Source organism: Ctenocephalides felis, unplaced genomic scaffold (genome assembly GCF_003426905.1).
Source record: "Ctenocephalides felis isolate EL2017-DRISC unplaced genomic scaffold, ASM342690v1 CF-g0.4_SCAFFOLD_00845, whole genome shotgun sequence".
Lineage (NCBI taxonomy): Eukaryota > Metazoa > Arthropoda > Insecta > Siphonaptera > Pulicidae > Ctenocephalides > Ctenocephalides felis.
Genome location: NW_020536999.1, coordinates 84455048 through 84467618, shown reverse-complemented (window position 1 = coordinate 84467618; position 12571 = coordinate 84455048). Strand labels below are relative to the sequence as shown.

The window sequence follows — 12571 nt, the reverse complement described above, 5'->3', positions numbered from 1 at the left end:
GATGATAGATTTGGGGACAGGATGCATGACAATGAGAGGGTTTATTATTGCTATCCTGTATGAAGGTAATAAAATATAATAATATTATTCCGCCAGGCTTAAGTAATGCGTTAACAGAGATTAACAATTGTTGTACTAGTTCAATTTGTGATTGACATCCATTTTAAATATTTAATTATAAAATTTATATTTTTTATTCTATATTTTGCATTTTGAATATTTTTTTTAATTTTATATTCTACTTTTCTTGTACTCTACATTCTACATTTTGAGTTATACATTTTTTAACTTCACGTAGGGTAGATATACTAATGGACCGAAAATCAAAAAATGAAAATTTTGCATTTCTCGACGTTTTAAAGGTTTCTGAATATTTTGGCATACCTCAGAAAAAATGGATTTGTGTGTGTGTTTTGTATCTGCATTTTTTCGTTTACGTTTTCGGGCGCATGGAAAAATATTCGATTCCTGTTGATAGGGAGATGTGCTGATTAGTTTTTGCCGAAGGCATGTCCAGCCGTTACGGAGATCAAGAGCAGAGAGTGCAGAAAATAGAATTCTGGTTTTTGAGAGAACGGAGCATCCGATTTGAATGATCTAAAAAACATTCAATTTGTAATGATTGGGAGAAAATGTGATTAGTTTTTAGCAAAGGCAGGTCCAGCCATTTTGAAGATACAGAGCTAAATGTGCAAAACATGGCAGTTTTTGTGAGAACTAAGCGTCCGATTTTAATTATTCAAAGAACTTTCTGCTTGTTTTAACAAAATAATTGCTTTTGGGAAAAAAATTGTACCTAATTTTTTTTTCAATTTTTTTTTTTCAAGAATTTTTTTTTATACATTGAAAATAATTCAGATTTTAATTTTAATTCTGACTAAAGTTCTAATATACTTTAAATAAATAATTCTAACTTTGCAATTCAGTTTATATAATTCTTATAAATATTAGACAATGTTACAATATTTATAATAATCTCTTTGAAAACATTTAATATTCCTCGATCTTTTCGTTACGGTACGGGAAGTTCCAGCAATTTGACTTAAGGCACGATGACACCATTAGTTATTCTATATTTTCACTATACAGCTATCAAAATTTCTGGATCTTGAAATTTTTGAACATTTGAATATATAATAAAATTGATTTTATTAAATTTTTAAGTTACATCAAAGACACCTACACGTTTATTTTGTTATTTGGAAACGCGACAATGACGAAACCGTTACGTTTTTGCGTAATTTGTAAAAGTAACAAAAACGAACCCGTTACGTTATCGCGCAACATAACAGGCCGTTAGGTTTTTGTGGTGAAAAGAGTATGTGTGCCTTCTAGGTTACGTAGCCACTATGTTTGATGTAACACCTGTTACGTTATATTAACGTTTTAATCACGTTGTGGTTTACTGGGTCGGTTTAATTTTTTGAATTTGGTATTCTACATTCTACATTTCTCTATTCTATTCTCATTCTACTTTTTTCAAGTTACAAATTCTATATTACAAATATAGTACAACTACAAATACAGTATTCTTCATGTTAAATTCTTCATTATTAAATATTATAATCATATATTTTATTTTACATTCTGAATTTTCTATAAACTTTATATTTTATATTCTACAAGTTATATTCTATATTTCACATTCTTTTTTTTACGAGTTTCAGTATCTACCAAACTATTAGTTCTAAATTCTATATTTTAATCAAGAAATGTTCAATACCAAACATTCCTTATGGATCTGCCTTAGGAAAAAACAACTATCATTATTTATTTATTTGTTTATACGCCTGTCGGTTTTATGTGTAATTATATTTCTCTTAGATTTAAACAATGGAGTGGATTTTTCATTACATCACGTTGGTTTCTGTTACTCAACTTACTGAACATCTTTTAATATAGTAATACTGATGTATTTTAATTAGTTATAATTTATTTAATATGTCCCAAAATAAATATGTTTTTTCTCTTTCAGTCTACGCATGGATCATTCGACCCACGATCCACTCTATTGTCTGCTGTTACACCAGCTCTGTATGGATCGCAACAATATTCGCAGGCTGTGTCAAATGTCCCAATGTGCAGCAGTTTTGGGCTACAAGAATCACCTAATACTAATTCGTTGGCTGTCCAAGAAAGCTTTAAGGTAAAATGATCCTAAATGAAACAAATACATTCAACCAAAATTCGGTCGATCTTTCAGAATGATCCTAGTACCAAGGAGCAACAATCGCCTACCCCTAACGTTAAAGCAATAGGTAATTTGCATGAAAAATCTTTAGCAAACTCACTTCCACCCAATGTTCTTTGTAAGCGTGCATCTCCTTCTGAAATTGATCCTTACAGTGGTGTAGGAAAGGACTCGAGTAGTCCAACTGTGGCTTCAGCACCTTGCCCTTGTGCTCACCGAGGTAATATTGTGATCTGATTATTTAATTATTAAATAATAGAGCTTAACAGTTTCCAATAATGTTTGCTTTTTACAGGTGGTGAAGATCCGCCGCCTCAATCACGCCGATATCCCCAACAGCATGCTGGTAATCAAGATCGTTGTGGCCACCATCCACAACAACAAATGCAACATGATATGCAACGAAATCGCCATCAAAATCAGTCGCATAAATTTAACGCCAACGAATACCCTCTAAAGGAAAATCAAGATCAGCATTCACATCAACAAACACAGCAACAACAAGATCAGCATCCACATCGACAAACACAGCAACAACAAGATCAGCATCCGCATGAACATACCCAGCAACAACATTATCATCAAAATCAATTACAACATCATCAAATGCAGCACGAGAATCAAATGAACCCGCAACGGGAATTTCAGCATCCGTCGCAGAATCAATTTCATCATCCATCTGCTCATCATGATAGTAGTATGCATAATCAAAGTTTTAATAGGAATCAGCATCAGCATCGATCTTATGATGCCAACAACTTACATCATAATGAGCAACAGCAAAATACATTCCATGGTAGCGCTCATCACCATCAACAAAGGAATAATTCTAAACCTAATTTTGATGAAGTGCTGCGCAACCAACAGTTGCATCAACGTAATATGAATCCAGCACACCCACCGAAAAGTAATCACCAACCGAATCGATTGCATTACGCTGAAAATCAAAATAAAGACAACGGGTCACATCATCCTGAAAGCGCTTTGCACAATAGGGGCAACAGACAACAACATGTACCTAATGTTCATCAAAATAATCCCACCCCTTCTCCACAAACAAACAAAACTTGTACTAATCCATCATGCGGTCAGCAGATACCACATCAACACGATCAACAAAATTACAACCAGCCAGATTTCCAAAAACGGCAGGTACAACCTCCCACTACACCTGATATCCAGAAACCCAATCAGCAATGTCCTGTGGAGACTTGCCCAAAATCACCTACTCATCTTGAAGACCAATTACCTTCTAAAGACCAGCAGCGTTTACACCAGGAAGCGCAACAACTCAACCAGCGCGTTTTGGATATAACTAATCATGCTCATGATAATAACCATATGCAACACCAGGACATGAGACCACACGAATGTGAACACCATGATGAGAACTTTGATCAAGGTCAAAGTCAAGGCCATGAATGCCCTCATATGGGTAAAGAAGATTGGAATGCTGGGGTTTGTCCACATGATGGTCACGTTCTTCCTGATCATCACAATAGTAATTTACCGTGTCATGATGATGGTTTGCATCATGAAGATGATGCTCATCCGTGTTATCACAATGATTGCTTGCATCACAATGATTACCAAGATCATTGTCATGATCAACAGGTAGCCCATCCCGTCCAGCATGGGCAGCAGAATGATTCACATGTTTGTGATGGTAATTGTCATCATCAAGATCAGCAATATGCGCACCACCAACCGCGTCAAAATTATCATGATCAAGTGAGATAACACAAATAATTTCAATATATTTTTATATATGTTCACAAGAGAATATTTTGTTATTTCAGGTGCACAGTCCCAATATGAGAACCCGTGCTTCCGGATCTGATTGCGAATGCCAGCATTCTCCATCTCACTCTCCAATGCATTCACCAGAGTCAGTTTTAGAATCGGAGATTTGCCCTGCTATAGGTTCCTGTGCAGAATTGGAACCGTATCCTCAAATTCCAATTCGACCTTCTCTTGCGTCACCTCGAATCGGAAAGAATGTTTCTAGTAGACCGACTACGCCTAGGGATAATGTAAGTTGTCCTAGATAAAAAAGAGCTGATGAGCAAACTAACAGAAGCTAAAAAAGCACTACTTCAGTAACGAGCAAATTGAATTTGGTAGTGATGAACAAATATTGATAACTAAACTAAATCAAATTGAAAGGAGTTTACAGACGAGCAACCTTAAACAAAATCAAAAGCAAGCCTGAAAGCAAATTAACTAAAACTAGGTTGAAACAGAATTCTACTGACGAAATTGTTGCCAACTTTCAACGCGAGTATTAATCAAAATTCATTGAATGGCTTTTAATTTTTTTTCAAATCGAATAATCCGTTTTTGAGGATTCGTCGAGAAAATTCCAAACTTCGGCTCAAATACATACAAACAATCACATACTTGCAAATGTCGGTGACAACTGATTCAGATGACTTGAAACGTCTAGAAAACATCAAATGATCAAATCTGATTTTTCGGCGAAAACCAACTTCTCATTTCGGAAGTTAAAAATAAAATAATATGATAAATGTTCTTATTTAACTTCTATTCTTTCCTCTGAAGATGGATTTGCATCAGAGACCCACCAGACAACGTCCAAGCCAGCATTCTGCCAGACAACATATGCAGCAGATGATAAATGCTGCTGCGCCAGTCACACAAAAGTTCGGAGGAGGAAGAGTAACGCCGAGAACTATGGAAAAGCCTGCTGATTCAGTCTTGCCTGTGCCTTTGCCGTTTATGGCTGAAAATTGCAGGTGAAAAACATTATCAAATAAACTTCCAAACTTATTGTACTAAGCTTGAGAAAAAGATAAAGTAAGCGGCTTTATTTTTTTCAACTTTCTAATATAGCCATCATAGTTTTCTTATTTACTTATTTTATTTCATTTTTATTTTATTCTAATCTATTCAGTGCTACTACTACTGGCAGGTGCAGGGGGGCCCACGACAAATGGCCGCCACCGCATTCGGCAGCTGCTGCAGCAGTACCTGGTAGACGACCTTCAAAACTCTTTGGGATGCCGCAGAAGAGACCCTACACTCCTCCGTTGCCGCCAGCAAATTTGGACATGTATCTGCCTCCTAAATGTAATAAAGAAAATACATTTTTATAAATTAATGTGATATTTTTATTATTTTTTTTTTGCATTCAGCTCCTATGCAAACGAGAAAGACTTCTTCTGCAAACATTAGACGTCGCAGATCTAATTCTATTGGAGGACCTCTTGCAGCAATAGCAGGAGTGCCGAGAAAAGTTCCTTCGAACACGAGCAGGAGATCTGCGCAGGGGCCAAAACGTACATTGTCCAACACCAGCAGAAGGTAATGGATGATGACATTCAAATTCAACTATATTTTTAATTTGTTGGTAATATTACTCACATATTATTAGTGAATAAGATTGCTCTTAAGATAAATGATTTTACCTTACATTAGGAGAAGAGTTATAAATATACATTCAACATTATCAATGTCATATGTATGTTACATTTCAATATTTGCATTATCTTACTTTACATTTTAAGATATAAAACTTAAATTTCAAATTATATGTTTTAAATTCAAAATTTTTTACTATTATATTTCAATTCATTTTCAAAAAATTGTTTATAAACAACAAACTAAGAAGGAGCTCTGAGGATGCACTTTCTTTATTTTATTCTTCTTCCTCAGATCTTGGCACGCCACAAAAAATTCTGCGCATGCAATTCGACACAAGTCTTCTGCAGCAAGCCGCGGAGGCTACTCTCCGCCACATGACCATGACCACCAGCATCACCACTGCCCCGAAGTCGAACACGACCGCTGTTTGGAAAACGGTCATGCCTGCTGCGCCGACAACGAATCTCCACAGTGCCCAGACAACAACCGCGTTAAGTGCTCCGATCACTGCAGCAGCCCAATCGATCATCACGTACCTTCAGGCCATTCTTCACCGAACAACAAATCACCAAGAGGTATTCAGAAACTAGCAGGTGGTCAAGAAAGAGGTAAACCAGTGGTTCAAACTGACAAAAAAATTGAGAGTTGTGAAAATAGTCTGAATTTGAGTCCAAGTTATTATCAAGGTTATCAGAAATCGCCTCCCTCAGCAGAGTTGGGTAAAAATAAAACTAGTTATAAGTCCATAGAAAGTCCTAAGCAGTGCGGAAATAAACCCTTGACCAAGGGCCAAAAGATCCAGATTAATTTGGAGCATATTATACAAGGGAGGAAGTTAGGTCCTAATTCTAAAGCGGAAGTTGAAGCATGTGAATACATTCCAAGAAAGACTTCAAAAAATAATAAACCACTTTGCTCAGGATGTGATCAGGTAAGTACAAAATATTGACATCAACTTTTATGTGTTATGATAATATATTGTGTATTTAGGCTTGTTCACCTGGTTGTCCACTATCGCCCACTCATCATGAGTCTCCCCCATGTTCTCCCAAGGCCAATGATAATAAATTCCTAAATCCTCAGGATTCATGTAGGCCAGGAACTCAGAAAACATATAGACCAGGACCTCATGAATATCATAATCCAGAGATTCACAATCAACAAGAATGTCATAACTCGGGATGCAAAGAATGCTGTCATCAGAATCAACAACAACATCATCCAAGTAAATAGAATTTTGATGAAAATTTTCTGACTTTTTTATTGAAGTTGGTTCCTTTTCTAAATTGCAATAAAATTTTCTGTAGGTTATCATGGACAACCAAATCACCCAGCTCATTCAGCTCACCACAACCAGCCAAAGCGCGATGGTAATTACCACCCAAAAAAGCACAACGCCATGACTTCACCTTCACATCCGCATCAAGAATGTAAACATCAAGAAGACAGGTACTAATACACATACACATACCAAAAAAACTTAAATTCTAAGCATACCTTTTATTCTTCATCAGATATTGCTCCCCATCGCACTCACAACACGTGATGCCTTGTGAAAATGAACACAACCACAAATGCCAAGGTTGTGACTCTTGTGCTTACGATCATTTTCATCAGAATTCTTCCTCAAGAGGTTATTCTCAAGGAGCTTCTCATCAATGTTCGCATGATTTATTGGAATCTTATGATGATGATGCAGAAGCACTCATGTTGAAGTGTTATGATCATTTGGAAGGATTGGCTGCTGGTGGACAGCCTAAGAGGATAAATTCTTATGTGGGGTAATGAATATATAGAAGTCTTATCTTAAGATACAACATTTCAAAATATCATTATGTTTACTTTGCTGCCATATTTATTATCTGATATATTTATTTTTATTTGTGATTATTAAAGGGAAACTCCAAACAATTCTAGAGATTTATCCTCGTGCAGGCCACAGATGATAGATTTGAACTCTGAAACCTCTTCTTTTGAATCACAAAGTGTGAGTTATATAATGTATTAGTTATTGAGTTGAGTGAGATAATTATAAAAACTTGGATTTAGGTGACTTCCTCAAGATTTTTTTTGGTTATTTGATGATGAACAGTAATAATCCTTTAAAACATTAAATTAAATAATATAAAATTAGATCTTCTTACTTCTTACTAAGTTTTTACATTTATCTAAAGCCGTCAAGAAACTTAGACAGCATCTTAATTAGGGGTTATCTATATTATATGGCGCATTGATGCATTTTTTATCTATTCCCCAGATGTCTTCCCCTCAAACCAGATCCTCTAGTGGACCATCCCAGAACATCTGCCCCTCTCTTGGGGAGGAGGACCGATCATTTCCCGAGCCATGATCCGGACGTCTTCGGGAGATATGCGCAGACGCTCTTGGCGCTCCTCGTCCTGTCATAGGGATCAGCATGACGGCAAAGCTATACTGGTGAGGGGTACACCTTTACCGCCCTCGCCAAGTCCTGATGGGATTTACGACGCCTGATACAGGTGTGCCGTCATCGGATTCTGATTTCATAAGGTAAAGGAAAGTCAGTATTATTATAATTTATGGATAGGTAGATAGACAGAATTTAGGTTTAATCCTGTGGCAAAAAAGATGATAGTCACAAAGACTGCACAGCAAACATATCATTTTCACAGTTTTTAGTAACAGGAAAGATTTATGGTTAGTTTATGGTCTATATAGCTGAAGAATTGGCCTGTGAATTTTTTTTTTTGCACTTCTTGCCCTGTATCTTGAAATATCTGGACCTGTCTTTGTCAGATCTCCCATCAATAGCAATCATTTTTGAATCATTTCAATTGGTTGATGCTCTTTGAAAATTTCTATAGGATCACAATATTTAGCAATTACGGAAACATATATATTCTTAAACTATATTTCTGGAATCTTTTAGTCATTCAAGGTAGGTGCAAATGCAGATATTTAATCTGGAAGCAGATGATTTGCTGTGGTTTAATACATCACTCACACTTATCAAAATTCATGATTTTTTACCTATTTGTCTATTATCAGGGGTCAACTCAGAGTAGTTGAAGAAAACTTGAAGAAGAACAAGTCACGCCTGTCCCAAAGTCGCAATAGATCCAGCATGCTCGCCAACTTGGAAGATCTATTCTCTAAACGACCACCAATGGTGGACTCATCATGCTCTGCTGAAAACTTAGAAAAACTGACTCCTAAAAAACCAGAAGCTAGATCACCTCCTGTAGTCGCTAGAAAGAATATTACCACTGAAAAAATTATACAAGATTACTTTGATTCCCAAAAATTGAACCCTAATGTCCGATTAGTTAAAGAACCCTTAAATGATACACGTCCGAAAAATGTAGCTATAAAAATCACTGAAGGTACCAGTGCTGATCAATCACTACCAGCAAGTCCTAGGAAGGATTCAGCTGTAATAAATAGTCCTTTAAAAAAAACAGCATCTTCGTCCATAAGTGGGACGCCGAAGAGTGTTCCAAAGATTTTAGTGTCTGCTACCACAAGCAGTGTTAGGAAATCATTGTCCAATAATGTTTTGGATGAAGTTTTGAATAATGTGGAGGCTTGTAGAAACTTGGAAGAGATGAAGAAGGTTCTGACGAATCAAATTAAGAATTTGAGGATGCCAGGACAAGGGGAGGCTGTTCATAATAATTCAGAAGTTGTTGTGAATGAAATTTTGAGGAGCGATGGGAAGAAATCTAAAGGTAAGTAACTGAAAAATATATTTTAATAACAAAAATATTCTGCAACTTTTTCAAGTTTTATTTTTTTTTCTGTAGTAAACAACAATTACCTTTTTTGTGCCTCCTGATCTTTATCTTTGTCAATAGCACTTCTATATACGTTTAAAATATTTACAGACAACTCTGAAAATGAAGTTACATTCAAAAGCCAAGCAACATCACAATCTCCACGACCAAGAGAATTTGATGAGGTTTGCATTGACATACAGAATAAATTAAGGCATATCCATAAATGTTTATGATAGTTAACTTGTCAAAGGTTATGTTAATTTTTTCACCAGAAAATTCTAATATATTGTTAAAATAATTGTACATCTTATGATAATATTATCTTTCATTTAGCAATTCCCATCAGAACAATGCCAAGGTCCAAATCAACTCAATAACGATTGTCCAGGACAACTACGTAACCAACCCGTTTCACCTGATACTGTTTGTGCAGAGTCGAGTAATGCTCAACAAATACCACAATGTAAGAATTATTTAACATGATAACATTGTTCTTTATATTATTATATTAAAAAAGACCATAGTGCTTAGATAAATAATTTACAATCATTATTAACCATTACAAAATTATTTTCAAGCATCTGAGATCCATCAGCCAAAGAGAGTTGAACGCTTGAGACCCCTTCTGCAGGAGCCCTATGAGAATGCTCCTGATTACAATGGACATTATGGCACCTTAACTTTGCAGGTGAATGAACAATTTGAAGCTACATCTTTGTTTGTTCACACCAAGCGTAAGCAGAAGGTAAGCAACATGATTTTATATTTGCTGTATCAATATTTCAATAATGTATTAATAAAATTTGTATGTAGACACTTAGACAATAAACCTAAACATCAGGATTCTTCTTGTGAAGCAAAGGAGGAGTACAAAGTACAAAGTAGTACCGCAAAAAAAATTGTTCAAAATAAGTGTAAACCGAGCAAGCAGTGTCTTTGCGATGAAGAGAAAACTGAGGTGAGTCTTAGAGCCGATTCCGCCGCATAACAGAAAAATGTTGTGGCAAGGCCATGTTATGAATAACTTTCCATACAAAATATTGACAAATCATGCGGTTAGTGTGCAGTCAGGCATATTTCTCAGATTGTCATATAGAAATTCTAATCTAGGAATCGCACAAATGTCAAAAAAAAAAGATAACAGGGTCTTTTAACTCAGCTTCTAACATACAAGCGGCGCTGAAGTTATGTGTAGAAAGCCTGAATGCACAGCAAGTACATGATATTTTGGCAGTATTCAGTATGATTCAGTAGCATAATGTATGGAAGTTGGACCGTATACATATTTTATAAATCAAGTTTTATGGCAATTTTCAAATTTTGTGCTGAATTTTTTAGATTAGGCCAAAAAAAATTGGAAAACCGCCTCCAGTTCGAGTACTCTGCGATAAACCACCAACGAGTTCTACGGAGAAAAAATAAGAGGTACAGGACAATACTTGAAAAAATATTCAAATTATTTCATATATTTATTATTAACGCCGCATTAGTTATAAATATCATTATGTATTAACTTTCTGAAGAAGAAGATTGGGACTAAATTGAAAAAGTATGTGTGTTTGCGTGTGTATTTATGTATGTCATCCATTTTTACCTTTAATCTATGTTTTCTAAAAAAGATTAATACGATTTCAAAAATTTAAAAACAATTTAATTTCGACAATGACTAGTGTTCATTAGTTTTGTGCGACGATAATAAAGGCGTTTCTTTGTGATTAGCAAGTGTAAATTTATTTGTTTACGTTTTAGCCTAAAATCATGAATCAGTTTTAGAATTTCAAAAAGTGTTGAAAGATATTGGATGGGTTTATACTGATTTGTTTTTAGAAGATCGCCCGAACGTTTTTCGTAATTAATTTGAAAAAAAAATCACGACGATCTTTATGAAGTTTTTTTTGCGATAGAGATCATGATCTAATATTTAATCATCTAAAAGAAATCAAAGGTGATGAGACTTGCAGTCAAGTACACTTGAAGAAGACTATGATTGGTTCAATTGTTGCGTTATATTTTAATTAATAAACTATTATGAATAAGTTTTATTAATATTATAGGTAAATTATACTCTGATGCATTATGCGCTGGTGCTGAGAGTGCAGAAACTCCTCCAACCATGGTCTCCAGCGGGTCTAGTCCAATTTGCACAGGTTATGGCAATATGCAACAGGATGTTGATATTAAAATCATTGCAGGTACATAATAGATTTATGGACTGATTCTGCCACATAACAGGCCAATGGCAAGTCTATGTTATGAAGAATTTTTGATACTAAATATTGTCAAAAACCTTGTGGTCGCTGTGCAGTCAAGTGTATTTTTTAGGTTGTCAGAGAGAAAACCTTACCTAAAAACCGCACAAATGTTAAAAAAATGATGTTAGATAACAGGGTCTTTCTGACCCAGTTTCATAACATACAAGTGTTATTACAGTTTATGTGTAAAACACTTGAATGCACAGCAAATACATGACATTTTGACAGTATTCAGTATGATTCGTAGCATTATATATGGAAGATGGAGCATAACATGGCCTTGCCATAACATTTTTTGTTATACAGCAGAATCGGTTGCTTAGATAACTTATTTATAATATGATGAAAATAATTATATAAATTTGGACATCAATTCGAAATATGTATTTTATTACTTGTAAAAATCTAATTCCTTAACTTAGTGTTATTAGAAAATGGTTGATTTTACCTAACATTATTTTATTTAAAATGGTGTTTTCGGACAGATCCATCATGTTTGATCCTTATGCTAGCCTCACAGGACAATGCTTTTATGCCAACAGAAGTTACGAAGGTAATATATTTAATACGCACACACATATAATTATATATATATATATATGTATATTTTGTAGAGTTTCGAACAAGAATCCAAAGTAATAAAAAACAAGAAGAAAAGTTTTTAAAAACAATTTCTTTATTTATTTATTTATTTACTGTCGACGTTTCGAAACTAGGTACGTTGTTCCATCTTCAGGACATCTGTCAAGAAACATGATCTTGATGAGATGTCAGCAAACATTATGTTTAAGAAAAGAAAATGGATTTTTCTTAAATATTAAATTAATTGAAAAACTAATAATGTACAGAAATGTGATAATATGATCAAAATAAAAATGATAAAAAATAAATGAGTGGGTTATCTAACAGGATATTAAAAATGATAACAATTTTTAAAGTTATAGACAATTTTAGAAAAGGTTAATGACAAAATTGAATTAATTACATGT

General features: G+C 34.7%; 1 protein-coding gene across 1 annotated transcript; it reads left to right on the top strand.

The window, feature by feature from the left end:
• The first annotated feature begins 2348 nt into the window (after positions 1-2348).
• Positions 2349-3931, top strand: LOC113391170 (G-box-binding factor-like). The gene is made up of 2 exons (XM_026627127.1): positions 2349-2411; positions 2487-3931. The coding sequence occupies exon 2, from the start codon at positions 2576-2578 to the stop codon at positions 3929-3931; it is 1356 nt and encodes a 451-aa protein (XP_026482912.1). The 5' UTR covers positions 2349-2411; positions 2487-2575.
• The last annotated feature ends 8640 nt before the right edge of the window (positions 3932-12571 follow it).